This window comes from Entelurus aequoreus, linkage group LG06 (assembly GCF_033978785.1).
Source record: "Entelurus aequoreus isolate RoL-2023_Sb linkage group LG06, RoL_Eaeq_v1.1, whole genome shotgun sequence".
Classification (NCBI taxonomy): Eukaryota; Metazoa; Chordata; class Actinopteri; order Syngnathiformes; family Syngnathidae; genus Entelurus; species Entelurus aequoreus.
This window is the reverse complement of record NC_084736.1, coordinates 14,525,472-14,546,990: the sequence shown is the minus strand read 5'-3', so window position 1 is coordinate 14,546,990 and position 21,519 is coordinate 14,525,472. Positions and strand designations below refer to the sequence as shown.

Sequence of the window (21,519 nt, the reverse complement as noted above, 5' to 3'; positions counted from 1 at the left end):
ATTCGGGAGATGGGGGGGGGCGGGGTTTGGTGGTAGCGGGGGTGTATATTGTAGCGTCCCGGAAGAGTTAGTGCTGCAAGGGGTTCTAGGTATTTGTTCTGTTGTGTTTATGTTGTGTTACGGTGCGGATGTTCTCCCGAAATGTGTTTGTCATTCTTGTTTGGTGTGGGTTCACAGTGCGGCGCATATTTGTAACAGTGTTAAAGTTGTTTATTCGGACACCCTCAGTGTGACCTGTATGGCTGTTGATCAAGTATGCCTAGCATTCACTTATGTGTGTGCAAAGGCCGCATATATTATGTTACTCGGCCAACACGCTGTTTGTATGGAGGAAAAGCGGACGCGACGACAGGTTGTAGAGGGCGCTAAAGGCAGTGCCTTTAAGGCAAGCCCCCAATATTATTGTCCGGGTGGAAATCGGGAGAATGGTTGCCCCGGGAGATTTTCGGGAGAGGCACTGAAATTTGGGAGTCTCCCTGGAAAATCGGGAGGGTTGGCAAGTATGGTCACACGTTGCCTGTCGTCCTAAATCCGAGAACGTGAAAGAGTACCTAATGTGGTGACCGGTGAATCTATGTGCTGAAGTTTATTTTAGCGCGAAATTTCATCTTCAAGGTAAATATTCATCAGTGTGCATGTTCAAGAGACAAATGTTACTTTTGGAGAGTGCAAGGCGTGTTTTCATTTGCATGTAAAAGGAACGCCTCCACACACTTACCGTGTGCAAAGAAATGGAAAGCAGGTTAAAATGTGACTGTTGAGCAAAGTTTACACTAAAGCATATCCAACACTGTAAGCTTTGCGTCCTCACGGTTACACACTCTGGAAGCCAGTTGTGCAGGGTTAAACAAAATTTTAAATGTTTTTCTCCAGTTTTCACTCGTATGTTGTCCAGACTTTTCAGTCTCACCAGTCCTCCTCCTCCCCCTGCACCGGGCCGCTCACTGTTAAAGACAACAGATGATTGGATTAACACGTACCACCTGCGCAATCTAATCATATGCCAGCTGTGTCTCGCCGGCAGCACATGCCATGCCCCCGTCTGACGGCGCTCTTTTTTCAGCACCACGGACAGAGGTGGTGACCTTTTCCTCCTGCAAGCGCGCTGATCACACTACCTTTCCACAAACATATTATAAAAAGTTAAAGTACCAATGATTGTCACACACACACTAGGTGTGGCGAAATTATTCTCTGCATTTGACCCATCAAATCAAATCAATGTTTATTTATATAGCCCTAAATCACAAGTGTCTCAAAGGGCTGTACAAGCCACAACGACATCCTCGGTACAGAGCCCACATACGGGCAAGGAAAACTCACCCCAGTGGGACGTCAATGTGAATGACTATGAGAAACCTTGGAGAGGACCGCATATGTGGGTAACCCCCCCCCCTCTAGGGGAGACCGAAAGCAATGGATGTCGAGTGGGTCTGACATAATATTGTGAAAGTCCAACACATCAGCGAAAGTCCAATCCATAGTGGGGCCAGCAGGAACCATCCCGAGCAGAGACGGGTCAGCAGCGTAGAGATGTCCCCATCCAATGGACAGGCTAGCGGTCCACCCCGGGTTGAGAGCAGAGTAGAAAAGAAAAGAAAAGAAACGGCAGATCAACTGGTCTAAAAAGGGAGTTTATTTAAAGGCTAGAGTATACAAATGAGTTTTAAGATAAGACTTAAATGCTTCTACTGAGGTAGCATCTCTAACTTTTACCGGGAGGGCATTCCATAGTATTGGAGCCCCAATAGAAAACGCTCTATAGCCCGCAGACTTTTTTTGGGCTCTGGGAATCACTAATAAGCCGGAGTTCTTTGAACGCAGATTTCTTGCCGGGACATATGGTACAATACAATCGTCAAGATAGGCAGGAGCTTGACCGTGTAGTATTTTATACGTAAGTAGTAAAACCTTAAAGTCACATCTTAAGTGCACAGGAAGCCAGTGCAAGTGAGCCAGTATAGGCGTAATATGATCAAACTTTCTTGTTTTTGTCAAAAGTCTAGCAGCCGCATTTTGTACCATCTGTAATCTTTTAATGCTAGACATAGGGAGGCCCGAAAACAAAACGTTACAGTAATCGAGACGAGATGTAACGAACGCATGGATAATGATCTCAGCATCGCTTGTGGACAAAATGGAACGAATTTTAGCGATATTACGGAGATGAAAGAAGGCCGTTTTAGTAACACTCTTAATGTGTGACTCAAACGAGAGAGTTGGGTCGAAGATAATACCCAGATTCTTTACCGAGTCGCCTTGTGTAATTGTTTGGTTGTCAAATGTTAAGGTGGTATTATTAAATAGATGTCGGTGTTGAGCAGGACCGATAATCAGCATTTCCGTTTTCTTAGCGTTGAGTTGCAAAAAGTTAGCGGACATCCATTGTTTAATTTCATTAAGACACGCCTCCAGCTGACTACAATCCGGCGTGTTGGTCAGCTTTAGGGGCATGTAGAGTTGAGTGTCATCAGCATAACAGTGAAAGCTAACACCGTATTTGCGTATGATGAATAGTACATAGATGAAGCATCAGAATCCATCGTTAGCAATAGATCATTAGTCATTTTTGCGAGGGCTGTCTCCGTAGAGTGATTTGCCCTGAAACCGGACTGAAAAGGTTCACAGAGATTGTTAGACGCTAAGTGTTCATTTAGCTGCTGTGCTACAATTTTTTCGAGGATTTTCGAGATAAACGGAAGGTGGGACACCGGCCGGTAGTTTACCAGGAGATCAGGATCGAGGTTAGGTCTTTTGAGTAGAGGATGAATAACCGCTTTTTTGAATGCTAGGGGAACAGTGCCAGAGGAAAGTGATAAGTTTATAATATTTAATACTGATGGACCTAATAATACAAAAAGCTCCTTGATAAGTTTCCCAGGAATTGGGTCAAGTAAACATGTTGTTTGTTTTGTCCCATTTACACATTTTGACAATTCCTCCAATGTTATTTCATCAAAGAGAGAGAAACTATTTTGGAGGGCGGTATCCGTCGTATATACAGTCGTATTTGTGTTAATAGAACCCAGCTGTAGCTGAGATGCATTGTCTTTAATCTCTTTTCTAATGACTTCAATTTTCTTATTAAAGAAATTCATAAAATCATCTGCTGAGTGGGTGGAGCTACTGGGAGGAGTCCCTTGTTGGGTTAGCGATGCTACTGTACTAAACAGAAATTTTGGATAATTTTTGTTGAGGTGGATGAGATTTGAGTAATATTTAGCTTTAGCTGAGGTAAGCATGCGTTTATAAGTTATTAAACTATCACACCATGCTTGATGGAAAACCTCAAGTTTAGTCGCACGCCATTTGCGTTCCAGCTTTCTACATGATAATTTCTGGGCTTTATTTTCTTCTGTAAACCATGGGGTACGCCTTTTAGGGGCCCTTTTTAGCTTTAGCGGTGCTACACTGTCAATGGTGTCGCGCAGGGCGTCATTAAAGTTGTTAGTGAGGTTATCAATAGAGCCCACATAATTTGGGAATGGTGCCATTACCGAAGGCAGTAGGTCAGTAAGAGTCGTCGATGTGGTAGCATTAATGTTGCGGCTGCTATAGTAGTTATTATTATTATTATTAGTTTGTTGACAATGAGTCAGAACTTCGAATTTTATAAGGTAATGATCGGACATTACTTTAGTGTACGGGAGTATCGTAACTTTAGAGGTGGTGACACCCCTGACAAGCACTAGATCTATCGTATTACCGTTGCGATGCGTGGGTTCATTTATTATTTGTGTAAGACCACAGCTATCAATTATAGTCTGGAGCGCCACGCATGGAGGGTCCGATGGGGTATTCATATGGATATTAAAGTCCCCCATTATGATTATATTGTCGGCGTGCGTCACTAGATCAGCAACAAACTCTGAGAATTCACTGATGAAGTCCGAATAGGGCCCAGGGGGGCGGTAGATAACAGCCAGGTGGAGAGGCAGCGGTGTGACAAACCTCAAAGTGAGCACCTCAAACGAGTTATATTTATTATTTAGGTTAGGTGTAAGATTATAGTTTTCATTGTATATTAGTGCGACACCCCCTCCCCTTTTAAGATGTCGGGCAACATGTGTATTGGTATAGTTAGTAGAAGATGCCTCATTTAGCGCAAAAAAATCGTCTGGTTTGAGCCAGGTCTCGGCGAGACCAACGACGTCAAGTTTGTTGTCTCTAATGACTTCATTAACTAACAACGTTTTGGAAGATAATGATCATATGTTTAAAAAGCCCATATTATAGGTAGTGGGCTGTTTTGAGGATTGTTTGTTGAAATTATCCGAAGTAGCAATATTAATAATGTTGCGTTTATTATGCATATTGCACTTTAAATAGTTTCGACCATATCTAGGAATTGATACGACGGGGATATTCAGATTGTTTGCTTGATGTTGCGATAAACTGAACGCATCATAGTTAGCTACCTCAGTACAATGTATGTCTGCCTCTGACACGGTCACAAAAGAAAAAACATTATGTGAGTTGTGTTTTATTCTAAGAGAATTGCTATGTGTGCAGGGATTATCCAGCCTGACGCCGGCTAGTTCTAGTTTAAATGGCTTCTTACCCGGAGACTCCACGCTTCTTTGGTTAGCTTTTCTCTTTGTTGTTAGCCCCGATCGGCATCCCCGCTCGGCATCCCCGCTTCTGCTTCCGCTCGCACCGCTTACGTCTCCATTGGCGGTCACCGCTAGCATTTGACTCCGCTGCTACAAAGGCCGATCCATCCACATCCAGAATTGTCTGTCGGTCGTATGTGATCACAGAGTGTTCACGCTTTGAGCCAGCCATGAAATTGACAGAAATGACGGGTGTTTTTTGCCAAATCGCTCTACACTCCCAAGAGCATTAGCGAGCCGCAGCATAGCCATAGCCATGCGCCGCCATTTTCATCACCCTTGATCACCCCCTGGGAGGTGAGGGGAGCAGTGAGCAGCAGCGGTGACCACGTCCGGGAATCATTTTTGATGATTCAACCCCCAATTCCAACCCTTGATGCTGAGTGCCAAGCAGGGAGGTAATGGGTCCCATAAGGAAGTGAGTTTAATGTAGATTCAAATCATCATAGGTCCCCTGTAGGATTTAGAAAAGAAAATGTTATCGAGGAACATTTGTTGGCCTGTATCTTTATGCCTATTTAATTGCTTATATCTTAATACATCAATACAAACATTTGATTTTGAGCATATTTTAGAAACATAAATGTGAAAATGCCTATGAATTTTTATTAGAGATGTCCGATAATGGCTTTTATGCCGATATTCCGATATTGTCCAACTCTTAATTACCGATTCTGATATCAACCGATACCAATATATACAGTCGTGGAATTAACACATTATTATGCCAAATTTTGTTGTGATGCCCCGCTGGATGCATTAAACAATGTAACAAGGTTCTCCAAAATAAATCAACTCAAGTTATGGAAAAAAAATGCCAACATGGCACTGCCATATTTATTATTGAAGTCACAAAGTGCATTATTTTTTTTAACATGCCTCAAAACAGCAGCTTGGAATTTGGGACATGCTCTCCTTGGGAGAGCATGAGGAGGTTGAGGTGGGCGGGGTTGGGGGTGGAGAGGTGTAGGGGGTAGCTGGGGTGTATATTGTAGCGTCCCGGAAGAGTTAGTGCTGCAAGGGGTTCTGGGTATTCGTTCTGTTGTGTTTATGTTGTGTTACGGTGCGGATGTTCTCCCGAAGTGTGTTTGTCATTCTTGTTTGGTGTGGGTTCACAGTGTGGCGCATATTTGTAACAGTGTTGAAGTTGTTTATACAGACACCCTCAGTGTGACCTGTATGGCTGTTGACCAAGTATGCGTTGCATTCCCTTGTGTGTGTGAAAAGCCATAGATATTACGTGATTGGGCCGGCACGCAAAGGCAGTGCCTTTAAGGTTTATTGGCGCTCTGTACTTCTCCCTACGTCCGTGTACACAGCGGCGTTTTAAAAAGTCATAAATTTGACTTCTTGAAACCGATACCGATAATTTCCGATATTACATTTTAAAGCATTTATCGGTCGATAATATCGGCAGTCCGATATTATCGGACATCTCTAATTGTTATGATTCTCGATACACAGTCAACACCACGATACAAAAAACTGAACCCATGTACTTTTACATCCACTACTTCATTGAAAACTGTCCTTAATTATTCAAGATCACTGGGCTTCAACATCTTTTAGCACAGAATCTAACTTGCAGTATCCGCTGCCATGAGGTAACTATGCATTCAAAAAAGAACAGCAGTGTATTATTGTGTAAATAAAAACAAACAATAATGTGTTCATACATGCACGCTCATAAATAACAATAGTCACATATTTTACATTCTTTAAAGAATAGCAGTGGTGTGGAGCCTTCAAATACATAAAACAAATAATATTGTTCTTAAAGGTCTACTGAAATGATTTTTTTTTTTATTTAAACAGGGATAGCAGATCCATTCTATTTGTCGTACTTGATCATTTCGCGATATTGCCATATTTTTGCTGAAAGGATTTAGTAGAGAACATCGACGATAAAGTTCGCAACTTTTGGTCGCTGATAAAAAAAGCCTTGCCTGTACCGGAAGTAGCGTGACGTCGCAGGTTGAAAGGCTCCTCACATTTCCCCATTGTTTACACCAGCAGCGAGAGCGATTCGGACCGAGAAAGCGACAATTACCCCATTAATTTGAGTGAGGATGAAAGATTTGTGGATGAGGAACGTGAGAGTGAAGGACTAGAGTGCAGTGCAGGACGTATATTTTTTCGCTCTGACCGTAACGTAGGTAAAAGGGCTCATTGGATTCCACACTTTCTCCTTTTTCTATCGTGGATCACGGATTTTTATTTTAAACCACCTCGGATACTATATCCTCTTGAAAATGAGAGTCGAGAACGTGAAATGGACATTCACAGTGACTTTTATCTCCACGACAATACATTGGTGAAGCACTTTAGCTACGGAGGTAACGTGATAGCATCGTGCTTAAATGCAGATAGAAACAAAAGAAATTAACCCCTGACTGGAAGGATGGACAGCAGATCAACAATACTACTATCAGGAGACACGGAACCAAACACTGGACCTGTAACTACACGGTTAATGCTGTGCCGCCTGTCGAAGCCTAGCAATGCTGTTGCTAACGACGCCATTGAAGCTAACTTACCTCGTCAGAGCTATGATAAAAACATTAGCCCTCCACTTACGCCAGCCCTCATCTGCTCATCAACACCCGTGCTCACCTGCGTTCCAGCGATCGACGGCGCGACGAAGGACTTCACCCGATCCTCGATGCGGTCGGCAGCTAGCATCGGATAGCGCGTCTGCTATCCAAGTCAAAGTCCTCCTGGTTGTGTTGCTGCAGCCAGCCGCTAATACACCGATCCCACCTACAGCTTTCTTCTTTGCTGTCTCCATTGTTCATTAAACAAATTACAAAAGATTCACCAACACAGATGTCTAGAATACTGTGGAATTTTGCGATGAAAACAGAGCTGTTTGTATTGGGATACAATGTGTCCGAATACTTCCGTTTCAACCATTGACGTCACGCGCATACGTCATCATACATAGACGTTTTCAACCGGAAGTTTAGCGGGAAATTTAAAATTGCACTTTATAAGTTAACCCGGCCGTATTGGCATGTGTTGCAATGTTAAGATTTCATCATTGATATATAAACTATCAGACTGCGTGGTCGGTAGTAGTGGCTTTCAGTAGGCCTTTAATGTTATTTCAATAGGTTTGGCAGTGTGATGTCATCACGTCCTTTGTAATAAAATAGGATAATAAGGCTTCAACATATTTTTAAAAGACAAATCATGGTGTTTTTATTCGGTATTGGTATTGATATTACAGCCATTTTCTATTACTTCAGGCCTTTTTGCTGTCATTTCCGTTCATTTTATTCCTGCAATGTTCCATAAAAAAAGAGCAAATGGCCCCCAGGCTACAGTTCCTAGTGATATAAGTGAAGCAGTTGCATTCAAAGTGTTGCAAAAATGACAGAAGAGTGTCTCCAAGCTGTGTTTTCTTCGCACTTATAGAAGTGATCAAATTTGAGTTGCATATTCTGCACACTGTGGTAATGTACACTCCCTAGGCTTGTGGTGGCGGATCTCTGCTTTCACTCGCGCGGCGATGGCTTTGGTATTTGATTACTGAATAAAAATGCATGATGCAAGATACACCTCTCTTTTCACTTTTAATATGTAGCTCTCATCGCTAAAAAAAAACATCCAATGTTGCCATCTTACGGTACCTGGGTTGCGCGTGACGTCAAGCCCGTTTGCTGACTTCGCACTGAGAGTTCTCTCTAGCAGCACTGAGAGCAGACTTTGTCAAAATACCTCTACGTAATGTTGCAATTTTTAATACCAACAAAAACCTTGACTCAAAGAATGCTCTGACGTAAGTCAAGTAAGGCTCCGCTTCTCCAAAAATGCTCGAGCTTGAGGCTAATAAACATTGGCTTTGCAATTGACATGCTACTGATTAGCATTAGTGATTTTACACGGCGATTTTAATACCTCCAAATTTGAAAAATAAAAAACTACAACTAAAATGCGTGTTATAATCAAACAGCTGGTGCAAAATAAGTACAATACTTACAGGATTAACATGTTTTAGGGGGCAACAAAAACACACTTCATACTATACACTTCTGCCATCTGACGTCTTTGACTTGCAACTGTAAGTGAGACTCAGGAATGAGATAATACAACAAGATTAAACAACTGGACATCATTTATCATAATCATCTTATTTTTGAATGTAGCAATAAAAAAAATGAGATTTTATTATCAAAAACAATATTTATTAACACACAAAAGAGTACTGACAATTGGTAAAGATGTATTGATTCCCAGGTACTGGGAATGTTCAAATGTGGACGGTACCCATCCCTAACTGCCATACTTCCAATATAAATTGTTTATGAAAAGGAAGCGTCAAATCTGTATTCATGACAGGCTGCAACGAATAAGTAGATATAAGGAAACACAAAAAAAACAAGTAAAACACTCTGACATAAAATCTGCTTAGTGAGAAGAATTATCTTATCGGACAGAAAATAAGCAAATATCACCTTTACTTGAGATATTTAAAGGCCTACTGAAATTAAATTTTGTTATTTAATCGGGGATAGCAGGTCCATTCTATGTGTCATACTTGATCATTTTGCGCTATTGCCATATTTTTGCTGAAAGGATTTAGTAGAGAACATCGACGATAAAGTTTGCAACTTTTGGTCGCTGATAAAAAAGCCTTGCCTGTACCGGAAGTAGCGTGACGTCACAGGTTGTGGAGCTCCTCACATCTGCACATTGTTTACAATCATGGCCACCAGCAGCGAGAGCGATTCGGACCGAAAAAGCGACGATTATCCCATTAATTTGAGCGAGGATGAAAGATTTGTGGATGAGGAAAGGGAGAGTGAAGGATTAGAGGGCAGTGGAAGCGATTCAGATAGGGAAGATGCTGTGAGAGGCGGGTGGGACCTGATATTCAGCTGGGAATGACTAAAACAGTAAATAAACACAAGACATATATATACTCTTTTAGCCACAACACAACCAGGCTTATATTTAATATGCCACAAATTAATCCGCATAACAAACACTTCCCCCCTCCCGTCCATACAACCCACCAATACAACTCAAGCACCCGCACAACACACTCAATCCCACAGCCCAAAGTACCGTTCACCTCCGTAAAGTTCATACAGCACATATATTTCCCCAAAGTTACGTACGTGACATGCACATAGCGGCACGCACGTACGGGCAAGCGATCAAATGTTTGGAAGCCAAAGCTGTACTCACGGTAGCGCGTATCCAACTCAAAAGTCCTCCTGGTTGTGTTGCTGCAGCCGGCCGCTAATACACCGCTTCCCACCTACAGCTTTCTTCTTTGCTGTCTTCATTGTTCATTAAACAAATTGCAAAAGATTCACCAACACAGATGTCCAGAATACTGTGGAATTTTGCGATGAAAACAGACGACTTACTAGCTGGCCACAATGCTGTCCCAATATGTCCGCACAATCCGTGACGTCACTCGCAAACGTCATCATACCGAGACGTTTTCAGCAGAATATTTCGCGGGAAATTTAAAATTGCACTTTACTAATCTAACCCGGCCGTATCGGCATGTGTTGCGATGTTAAGATTTCGTCATTGACATATAAACTATCAGACTGCGTGGTCGGTAGTAGTGGCTTTCAGTAGGCCTTTAATCTTACTTAGATTTCAGTTTTTGCAGTGTGAGGTGGCGACTTGTCCAGGGTGTACCCCGCCTTCCGCCCGAATGCAGATGAGATAGGCTCCAGCACTTCCCGCGACCCCAAAAGGGACAAGCGGTAGAAAATGGATGGATGGATGGATATCGACTTGGTATCGAAGTATCGATACTGTTATCTCTTGATAACAAGTCAACACAAATCATGTAGATTTGCAGTCCCGTGTTTCCGAAAACTTTTCCTTCAGCCACAAACTTACTTTCCAAACTTGTTAATTCCCGCCCACGCCGCTCCGCTTCACCCGCCCGGAACCTCTGGCGGAGCCGGCAGCCGACACGGCGAGTTAATTGAAAAGAGCAGCGGAGGGGGGGCGCTCATCCTTCTGTGCTTTCCTCCTTAGCGACCTGGAGAAGTCGGTGGAGGAGATCCAGAAGGAGTCGGCTGTCAACCACAAGCTGGTGAGCGTGCAGGAGCTGGAGGAGAAGAGCGCCGTCCTCCGAAAGCTGGGAGAGACGCTCACCGAGCTCAAGAGTGAGTCAGTGTGACTAAGCGCCACTCCGTCTTTTTTATTTATTTATTTATTTATTTATTTTATTTGGCACCCACACGGCCGTCTGTCAAAACGTTGAATCACTCTCAGATGGCTTCCGTCTTTTTCAACACAGATCAGTTCCCCAGCCTGCAGAGCAAGATGAGGGTGGTGCTGAGGGTGGAGGTGGAAGCCGTCAAGTTCCTGAAGGAGGAGCCGCACCGGCTGGACGCCCTGTTGAAACGCTGCAAGTCCGTAACGGACACCCTCAGCACCATGCGCAAGTAAGGAACACAGGAGCGCTGAATTCTTAAACGTCCCCTATTATGCCAAAGTGAATTGTTTATCAACACCAAACATGAGAAAAATCTGTCATCTCCCCCATGTTTGCTGTACTTTTAACCTCTAAAGCAGGGGTCACCAACGCGGTGCCCGCGGGCACCAGGTAGCCCGTAAGGACCAGATGAGTCGCCCGCTGGCCTGTTCTAAAAATAGCTCAAATAGCAGCACTTACCAGTGAGCTGCCTCTATTTTTTTAATTGTATTTATTTACTAGCAAGCTGGTCTCGCTGTGCTCGACATTTTTAATTCTAAGAGAGACAAAACTCAAATAGAATTTGAAAATCCAAGAAAATATTTTGAAGACTTGGTCTTCACTTGTTTAAATAAATTCATTATTTTTTTTACTTTGCTTCTTATAACTTTCAGAAAGACAATTTTAGAGAAAAAATACAACCTTGAAAATGATTTTAGGATTTTTAAACACATATACCTTTTTACCTTTTAAATTCCTTCCTCTTATTTCCTGACAATTTAAATCAATGTTTAAGTATTTTTTTTTTTTTAATTGTAAAGAATAATAAATAAATTTTAATTTAATTCTTCATTTTAGCTTCTGTTTTTTCGACGAAGAATATTTGTGAAATATTTCTTCAAACTTATCATGATTAAAATGCAAAAAAATTATTCTGGCAAATCTAGAAAATCTTTAGAATCAAATTTAAATCTTATTTCAAAGTCTTTTGAATTTCTTTTAAAAAAAATTGTTCTGGAAAATCTAGAAGAAATAATGATTTGTCTTTGTTAGAAATATAGCTTGGTCCAATTTGTTATATATTCTAACAATGTGCAGATTGGATTTTAACCTATTGAAAACATGTCATCAAAATTCTAAAATTCATCTTAATCAGGAAAAATTACTAATGATGTTCCATAAATTATTTTTAAATTTTTTCAAAAAGATTCGAATTAGCTAGTTTTTCTCTTCTTTCTTTTGGTTGAATTTTGAATTTTAAAGAGTCGAAATTGAAGATAAACTATGTTTCAAAATTTAGTTGTCATTTTTTTCGTGTTTTCTCCTCTTTTAAACCGTTCAATTAAGTGTAAATATCATTAATTATTAATAATAACATAGAGTTAAAGGTAAATTGAGCAAATTGGCTATTTCTGGCAATTTATTTAAGTGTGTATCAAACTGGTAGCCCTTCGCATTAATCAGTACCCAAGAAGTAGCTCTTGGTTTCAAAAAGGTTGGTGACCCCTGCTCTAAAGGCAGGCCTGGGCAATTATTTTGACTCGGGGGGCCAAATTTAGAGAAAAAAATGTGTCTGGGGGCCGGTATATCTATTTTTAGGAAAACTAATACAAAACCTCACAACAAAGTCTGATTGAATGCTAAAAATGTTATGACAGACCGCCTTAAAAACGGAATGGAATTTTTTTTTTCTATGAACGATAAAACGCTGAATATTGACAACATGAACCTCAATCGACATATTGGGGACGGCGTGGCGAAGTTGGGAGAGTGGCCGTGCCAGCAATCTGAGGGTTACTGGTTCAATCCCCACCTTCTACCATCCTAATCACGTCCGTTGTGTCCTTGGGCAAGACACTTCACCCTTGCTCCTGATGGGTCCTGGTTAGCGCCTTGCATGGCAGCTCCCGCCATCAGTGTGTGAATGTGTGTGTGAATGGGTGAATGTGGAAATACTGTCAAAGCACTATACAAGTACAACCATTTACCATATTTTACAATAAGGCCAAATGCAACAAAAATGCAACAAACACAGCGAAATATGAACACGAAGGGTAAAAAAAACAAAAAAAACATCTACAATCTGATATATCACTAAGCTTTAGAACTTTGTTGTAAAAATCTCCTTCCGCGTATGTCGCTGACACCCGCATTTCAGGCTGGCCGCTCTGGAAACACTCTGTGGAAACGCTCCCCACCCACACTGCTTGGTGCCTCCTCTGAGCTTCTGTGACGTAGATTACCATAGTAACTAGTAGGGTTGTACGGTGTACGGGTATTAGTATAGTACCGCAATACTAATTAATCATATTCGGTACCATACCGCCTCTGAAAAGTACCGGTCCGCCACACCCTAAGATTTTTTGTTCAAATAAAGCCAATAATGCAATTTTTTCTGGTCCCCTTTATTTAGAAAAGTATCGAAAAGTACCGAAAAGTATCGAAATAATATTGGTATCACAACACTAGTCACTAAAATATCATGCAAAAGCGCAGATTTCAACCATTGAAATACTTTGTTTAGTTAAAGATCACTGCACATCATAATGGCAGCTACACTTTCCATCTTAAAGATGTAAAACAATTATTTGGGAATGTCCGGCGGGCCAGATTGAAAAGCTTAACGGGCCGCATGTGGCCCCCGGGTCTTAATTTGCCCAGGTCTGTCCTAAGGCCTTAGTGGCCACATGCGTGGACAGCACCTTTTAGCTCTTATTTCCAAAATTGTGTACACTACTGAATTGGGGTCTTATGGCCACTTATGTGGACACTTATACTGCCATCTGGTGGTGTCAGAAGAGTATAACATACAATGGAATTAGGAAAAAATAAAGTGTAAAAATAAAAATTAGCATGTCACTACATATGAAGTACACTTTTGTGTACTTATGGACTAAGTACATCATATCAAAAGATGATTTTTAGTTTTTATTGTAATTAGGGTCCAATAAGCCCAAATAGCAAAGAGAAATAAAAAAAACCATGTAAACAAACAGCTTGGGCCTTAAGAGGTTAAGATAAGAGGTGCTCAAACATTCGCTTTTAAAGTCAAACTTCTGCGGCCTCAATTATAAAAGTAAGCACAAACCTCAGAATGTACGTACGCTAGAGATGTCCGATAATGGCTTGATTACCGATTCCGATATCAACCGATACCGATATATACAGTCGTAGAATTAACACATTATTATGCCTAATTTTGTTGTGATGCCCCGCTGGATGCATTAAACAATGTAACAAGGTTTTCCAAAATAAATCAACTCAAGTTATGGAAAAAAATGCCAACATGGCACTGCCATATTTATTATTGAAGTCACAAAGTGCATTATTTTTTTTAACATGCCTCAAAACAGCAGCTTGGAATTTGGGACATGCGCTCCCTGAGAGAGCATGAGGAGGTTGGGGGGGCGGGGTTGAGGTGTGGGGGCTAGGGGGTAGCGGGGGGTGTATATTGTAGCGTCCCGGAAGAGTTAGTGCTGCAAGGGGTTCAGGGTATTTGTTCTGTTGTGTTTATGTTGTGTTACGGTGCGGATGTTCCATGGACGCCCCTGCTTATTTCAGCAAGACAATGCCAAGCCACGTGTCACATCAACGTGGCTTCATAGTAAAAGAGTGCGGGTACTAGACTGGCCTGCCTGTAGTCCAGACCTGTCTCCCATTGAAAATGTGTGGTGCATTATGAAGCCTAAAGTACCACAACGGAGACCCCCGGACTGTTGAACAACTTAAGCTGTACATCAAGCAAGAATGGGAAAGAATTCCACCGGAAAAGCTTCAAAAATGTGTCTCCTCAGTTCCCAAACGTTTACTGAGTGTTGTTAAAAGGAAAGGCCATGTAACACAGTGGTGAACATGCCCTTTCCCAACTACTTTGGCACGTGTTGCAGCCATGAAATTCTAAGTTAATGATTATTTGCAACAAAAAAAAAAGTTTATGAGTTTGAACATCAAATATGTTGTCTTTGTAGTGCATTCAACTGAATATGGGTTGAAAAGGATTTGCAAATCATTGTATTCCGTTTATATTTACATCTAACACAATTTCCCAACTCATATGGAAACGGGGTTTGTAAAACCAGCAATGTCATGACGTGACGACGACGCGCCGTCAAGCCCGTTAAAAAACAGGGGGGTGGGGACCGGTACTTTTTAGAAGCGGTATAGTACCGAATATGATTCATTTGTATCATGGTACTATACTAGTACTGGTATACCGTACAACCCTACTTCCGATACACAATTGTTAAAAGATACTATAAGATGGGGTTGTTGTGAAAAAATATTTGGGTCCACTTTTGAGTAGAAGGTGTCTCATAATGTGATGATTAACTGTGGATGACTCCCCCAAAGGCAAGCCAACGAGGGGGTGTGGAAGAAGCACGAGGACTTCTCTAATCCGTCATCCAAGCACAACGAGGACCTGAGAAAGTTCTCGGACTTTGACCTGCAGAGCAGCTCGCCGCTTAGCATCAACGACCTGGGCGGGGGGAACAGCCTGTCCAACTGGAGCCCCCACACCAGCCTCAACCGGCGCCCTCACAAGGACAATCACCCGCCCGTTCCTCACAAGGGCAAAGCCCTGGAGGAGCTGGAGCGCCGCACCGCCGCTGATAAGGCTTTATCCGTGGAGGTTCGCCTGGTAGGAATCGTCTTCATTGTGCATTTCTGTCTCGGGTTTATAAGGGCGAGTGACCAGAACCGCCTCACAACCCCTACAGGCGGCCGAGCGGGACTGGGAGGAGAAGCGGGCCAGTTTGACCCAGTACAGCGCTCAGGACATCAACCGGCTGCTGGAGGAGACCCAGGCCGAGCTCATGAAGGCCATCCCCGACTTGGACTTTGCCGCTAAACAGATCAAGAGCTCTTCTAACACGCCCTCGTCCCAGAACCCGCAGACCGCTCAGAGCGGGGCAGCGACCCCCGAGCACCGCGCCAACAAGCCCCAGCAGAAGAAAGAAGGGGGAACCAGGCTCGGCTCTGGTAAGAATCAAAAGATTGCAATTTGGTAATTGTTAGTTTGTAGTGTTATGATAAAACTGCAAGACTGATACAGGGCCAACAAAGACCTCATTACATGGGGGGATACAACTTTTCTACTTCCGATGCAATACCGATATCGGAGCTTTGACTAATGTGATACGATATCAGTAAAGGTGCATAAAAAAAATCATGATTCTTATTCATTCCGATTCTAAATCTACGGAGCCCCTAAAGGGAAAAAATTTATAATTTTTTTTAATTTTTTTTTTTTGACATGTATCTCGTGCGCACAAGAAACTATCTCGTGCACACGAGAAAGTTTTTATAAAGTTATTTAAAAAATTTAAAAAAAATGTATTTTATTTTATTTTTAATTTTTATTTTTTTTAGACATGTATCTCGTGCGCACGAGAAACGTTCTCCTGCCCACGAGATACATGTCTATAAAAAAATAAATTCAAAAAGCATTTTTTTTTATAACTTTGTAAAAATTGCGCACGAGATACATGTCTACAAAAAAAGAATTATGGATTTTTTTAATTTTTTTTATAACTTTATAAAAAGTTTCTCGTGCGCACGAGATGTCTAAAAAAATAAAAATAAAAATTATAAAAATAAACATTTCCCCCATGTCCCTTTAGGGCAGAGGTGTCCAAACTTTTTCCACTGAGGGCCGCACATGGAAAAATTAAAACATGTGGGGGCCATTTTGATATTTTTCATTTTCAAACCATAACAAAATATATGCTTTTTTTTAAATTTTACCTATAGGGGTCCCGGACCATAAAGGGTCTCAGTCATTAAAATGTTAAAAATAAGTCAAATTATTATTTTTTTTTAATTATTTAACGCTTACAGTAAATCTCTATATCAACTTCAAATTGATATAAAGTAATACAAATTTAAAAAAAAATGTTTTATGGCTTTTCTGTCAAAAACAACTTAGTTTTTTTTATAGTAAAACTGAAATATGCAGTATTTAGTAATTAGAGCCCTAAAAGATCAATAATGCAGGACACTTCCTGTCAATGAGAAAGGACGCAAAAGAGAAAGGCTCCGCTCTTGCTACCGGAGTTTTTTGTTAAATCTGAAGATTTTGACCACTGATTTGCGATCACAGCCACAGGAGAGTACTCTGGCATCTTCAATCTGATTTCGGTCAGTTGAGAGGCACTGGCACGCTGAAAGAAGGCGAGTTGAGAGAGCCGTTAGACTCAAGCCAAAGGCGCCTTGCCGCAGTTCAAAGCGGTTGCCTAGCAACCAAAAGCTACGGAGAGTTTACAGCTGTTTTAAAGTGATCCCGACGTCGCAGAGTGATATAAGTTGACAGGCAGAAACCTCAAATTGATCTCTGAACGGCGCAAGATACGAAATTGTTGGAAAAAACAAGTTAAAGTGCCGCAAGTCGCTAAAGAAGCAACTGCCGTTAAGACACAAGCAAGAGGCAGTGACGTCAGTGACTGCCGCGATGCGAAAAGGTAAAGGAAAGATTGAAATCCCGAAACCTTCGGGGTCAGCTGTTACAGAACACAACTGGGAACAAGATTTGAGGTTGGACACAAGACATGATGGGAATCAAGAAGTGATAATACAAATACTTGAAGAAATGAAAGAAGAAATGAAAGAAATGAAAGAAGAAATTAAAGAAATGAAAGAAGAAATGAAAGAATTGAAAGAAATGAAAGAAGAAATGAAAGAATTGAAAGAATATCTGAGAAAAGTAACAACAGAACACCAACAAGATGTGAAAAGTCTGCAGGAAAATATAGAAAATCTGCAATCTCAGAACAACAGAAGAAATAATGAAGCCACTGAAATGAGCAAACAAATGAAGATCCTTCAAGAAGACAACAACATGCTGAGGAATATCATAGATGAAATGGATCAGGACAAACGAATGAATGATATCATCGTGACTGGGCACCGAATTAAACCAAAATCCTATGCGAAAGCTGTGAATAATGAAGGTGAACCAGATGAAATGGATATGATCTCAGCAGAACAGCAAGTGGTCAACTTTCTGCAATCAAAGGAAATTGAAATTGACATTAATACCATCGAAACATGCATCCCACTGAACGGAAGAAACAACAACGCCACTCCAGTCGTGCTCGTGAAACTCGTAAACAGAAAATCTAAAATGGCATTGCTGAGACAGGGAAAGAAGCTGAAGGGAACAAATGTGTACATGAATGAGCATCTCACAAAACGCAATGCTGGAATCGCCAAGAAAGCACGCGACTTGAGAAGGCAGGGAAAAATCCAGGGAACTTGGAGCACCAACTGTAAAATCTACATCAAGCTGAATGGAGGTCCAGAAGCAAGAGTAATTGTTGTCCATGACATCAAGGACCTGGACAATTTTTAAAGTTTACACAGCTACCAAAACAACGATGATAATGGACTCTGACAGAAAACAAACACCCAAATTCAACATCGACACTACTATGTTCCAAGGGACGACTAAACAAGAGGACCTACATTCAGGATTGCATTCACCTACACTTATTGAGATTATTGAAACAACATCAAAGATTGTTGAACAAGAAAATATGGAACTAAAAAATTTCTGCAACAAAGATTACAAAAACCAGGATTTGGAAAATGATATAGATCCAGATACAAATTTTTTCTCCCACATCAGTAATAATTGTTTTTATTATACAGATGATCAATATAATAGCAACATTACATGCGATAACAAATTGTCAATTATTCATTTTAATAGCAGAAGCTTGTATGCAAATTACAACAACATTAAGAACTTTTTGGAACACATCAACGAACCATTCAAAGTGATTGCTGTTACAGAAACATGGATTGATGATAAAAAAGGAATAGATTTTGATCTGGAGGGATATGAACTAAACTACATCAACAGAACCAACAAAAATGGAGGAGGAGTAGCTGTGTACGTGATGAAGAACCTGAACTACAAAGTGGTAAAAAACATGTCATTTGCTATAGATAATATCTTAGAATGTATAACCATTGAAATATGTCAGGAAAAAAGCAAAAACATTTTCATCAGTTGTATATATAGATCACCTAAGTCAAGTATAGAAACATTTGAAGAATGGATCAAGGCTACTTACATGGATAATGGTGAAAGAATAATGTTCTTATGTGGTGACTTTAATATTGACTTATTGAACCCTAACAAGCAAAAGTCTATTGATGACTTCATTGATACAATGTACAGCATCAGTTTATATCCAAAAATCACAAAACCAAGTAGAATCACAGCACACTGTGCCACGCTTATTGATAATATTTTTACCAATGAGTTTGACAATAACACTACAAGTGGTCTACTTATAAGCGACGTTAGTGATCATCTGCCAGTTTTTACAATATATGATGGACACTACAAGAAGAAAATGGAAGACAAAAGGACATTTCGAAGACTGTGCACAGAGAAGAGGATGACTGCTTTCAAAATTGAGCTACAAAAGCAAGATTGGGACAATGTGTACAATGAAAAAGAGGTTGATGAAGCATATGAACATTTCTTAAACAAGTTCATAATACTTTATGACAAACATTGTCCATGGATACAACTTAGTAATAAACAGAGAAAGAATAACCAACCATGGATGACAAAAGGATTAAAAAATGCTTGTAAGAAGAAGAATACACTATATAGAGAATTTATAGCACAAAGAACTATAGAGGCAGAAATTAAGTACAAAAAGTATAAAAACAAGTTAACAGAAATACTACGATCATGTAGAAAAGAATATTACAGTGAATTATTGGACAGGAACAAAAATAATATGAGAGCAACATGGGGCATCCTCAATAGCATTATTATTAAAAATGGCACAAAGAGGGACTACCCTCAATACTTTTTAGACGGAAATAAAAACAATGACAACATAAAGGAAGTAGTTGAAAGCTTCAATAATTATTTTGTAAATATTGGACCAAAATTGGAAGAAAGGATTCCAGACCCAGTTCCAATTGAGGACTATAATGATACCATAGAGCGAAATCCCAACTCCATGTTCCTCAGTAATGTGACACAGGAGGAAATAGTTATAATCGTGAAAAAATGTAAATCTAAGACTTCAACTGATTGTAATGGAATTGATATGGATACGATAAAAAAGGTTATAGAAGAGATCTCAGGACCATTAATGTATATTAGTAACCTATCATTTCAAACAGGTACATTCCCAAACAAAATGAAAATAGCTAAAGTTGCACCAATTTATAAGACTGGAGATAAACATCAATTTACAAATTATAGACCTGTTTCTTTACTTCCACAATTTTCTAAAATCATTGAAAAACTGTTTAATAACAGATTAGAGAGTTTCATAAATAAAAATAGAATACTCGAAGAGAACCAATATGGATACAGAGCTAATGTCTCAACTTCAATGGCTTTAATTGAAATTACAGAAGAAATTACCAATGCAATAGACAGTAAAAAAATGTGCAGCAGCAGTTTTTATGGATCTAACTAAAGCATTTGACACAATCAGTCACAATATTTTAATCAAAAAACTAGAAGGATATGGCATCAGAGGGTTAGTCTTAAACTGGATAAGAAGTTATCTAACGAACAGGAAACAATACGTGAAGCTAGGCGAACACACGTCTACAACGCAAAATATATCCTGTGGTGTACCTCAGGGATCAATATTAGGACCTAAATTATTCAATCTCTATATAAATGACATTTGTAAAGTTACAAAAGATTTAAAGTTAGTATTATTTGCGGATGATACAACAGCGTTTTGTTCAGGAGAGAACACACAGGAGATAATACAAATAATAGCAGAAGAAATTAACAAATTAAAAAGATGGTTTGACAAAAACAGACTATCGTTGAATCTTAGTAAAACTAAAATAATGCTATTTGGTAATAGTAGAAGAGAAAGTCAAACACAAATACAAATAGACGGAATAGAAATTGAAAGAGTAAATGAAACCAAATTTCTAGGTATAATGATTGATGATAAATTGAACTGGAAATCTCACGTAAAAAATATACAACATAAAGTAGCAAGAAACACGTCAATAATGAATAAAGCAAAACATGTTCTAGACAAAAAATCCCTTCATAGTCTATACTGCTCACTAGTGTTACCATATCTGAGCTACTGTGTAGAAATATGGGGAAATAATTACAAAAGTACACTTCATTCATTAACGGTGTTACAAAAAAGATCAGTTAGAATAATACATAATGTTGGATATAGAGAACATACAAATCCTTTATTTATTGAATCAAAGATACTGAAATTCCACGACATAGTGAATTTGCAAACAGCTAAAATTATGCACAAAGCAAACTATAACCTGCTACCCAAGAATATACAACAATTCTTCTCAACAAAAGAGGAGAAATATAATCTTAGAGAAAAATGTAATTTAAAACATTTGTACGCACGTACAACAATTAAGACCTTCAGTATATCAATATGTGGAATTAAATTATGGAATGGATTAAGCAAAGCAATCAAACAATGTACTAATATGATCCACTTCAAGAAACTCTTCAAACTTAAAGTGTTTACAAAGTACAAAGAAGAAGAACCATGACAAACATTTTCAATTTATTTCATCCATTCATTCATTTATTCATTCTTAAAGTAATCTTACTTATCTCATCATATGAAATATGACTTTCTTCACCAATTATTATTATTAAATTCTTACTATTATTTATTTATTTATTTTTATTGTGATTACATATGGAGTTTATTGTGAAAAAATTGAGAACAGGAAGTGAATAAAAAAAGT

The 21,519-nt window shown here is 39.8% G+C and overlaps 1 protein-coding gene across 7 annotated transcripts in view; it reads left to right on the top strand.

Annotated features, from left to right (window-relative positions):
* Positions 1-21,519, top strand: part of srcin1a (SRC kinase signaling inhibitor 1a) — a 385,766-nt gene that overhangs the window by 328,531 nt on the left and 35,716 nt on the right. For all 7 annotated transcript variants that reach the window (XM_062050045.1, XM_062050042.1, XM_062050044.1 and 4 more), the window contains 4 exons: positions 10,623-10,753; positions 10,888-11,035; positions 15,136-15,424; positions 15,504-15,765. In XM_062050045.1, the coding sequence (XP_061906029.1) occupies positions 10,623-10,753; positions 10,888-11,035; positions 15,136-15,424; positions 15,504-15,765 (830 nt within the window). The remainder of the gene's footprint in view (positions 1-10,622; positions 10,754-10,887; positions 11,036-15,135; positions 15,425-15,503; positions 15,766-21,519) is intronic.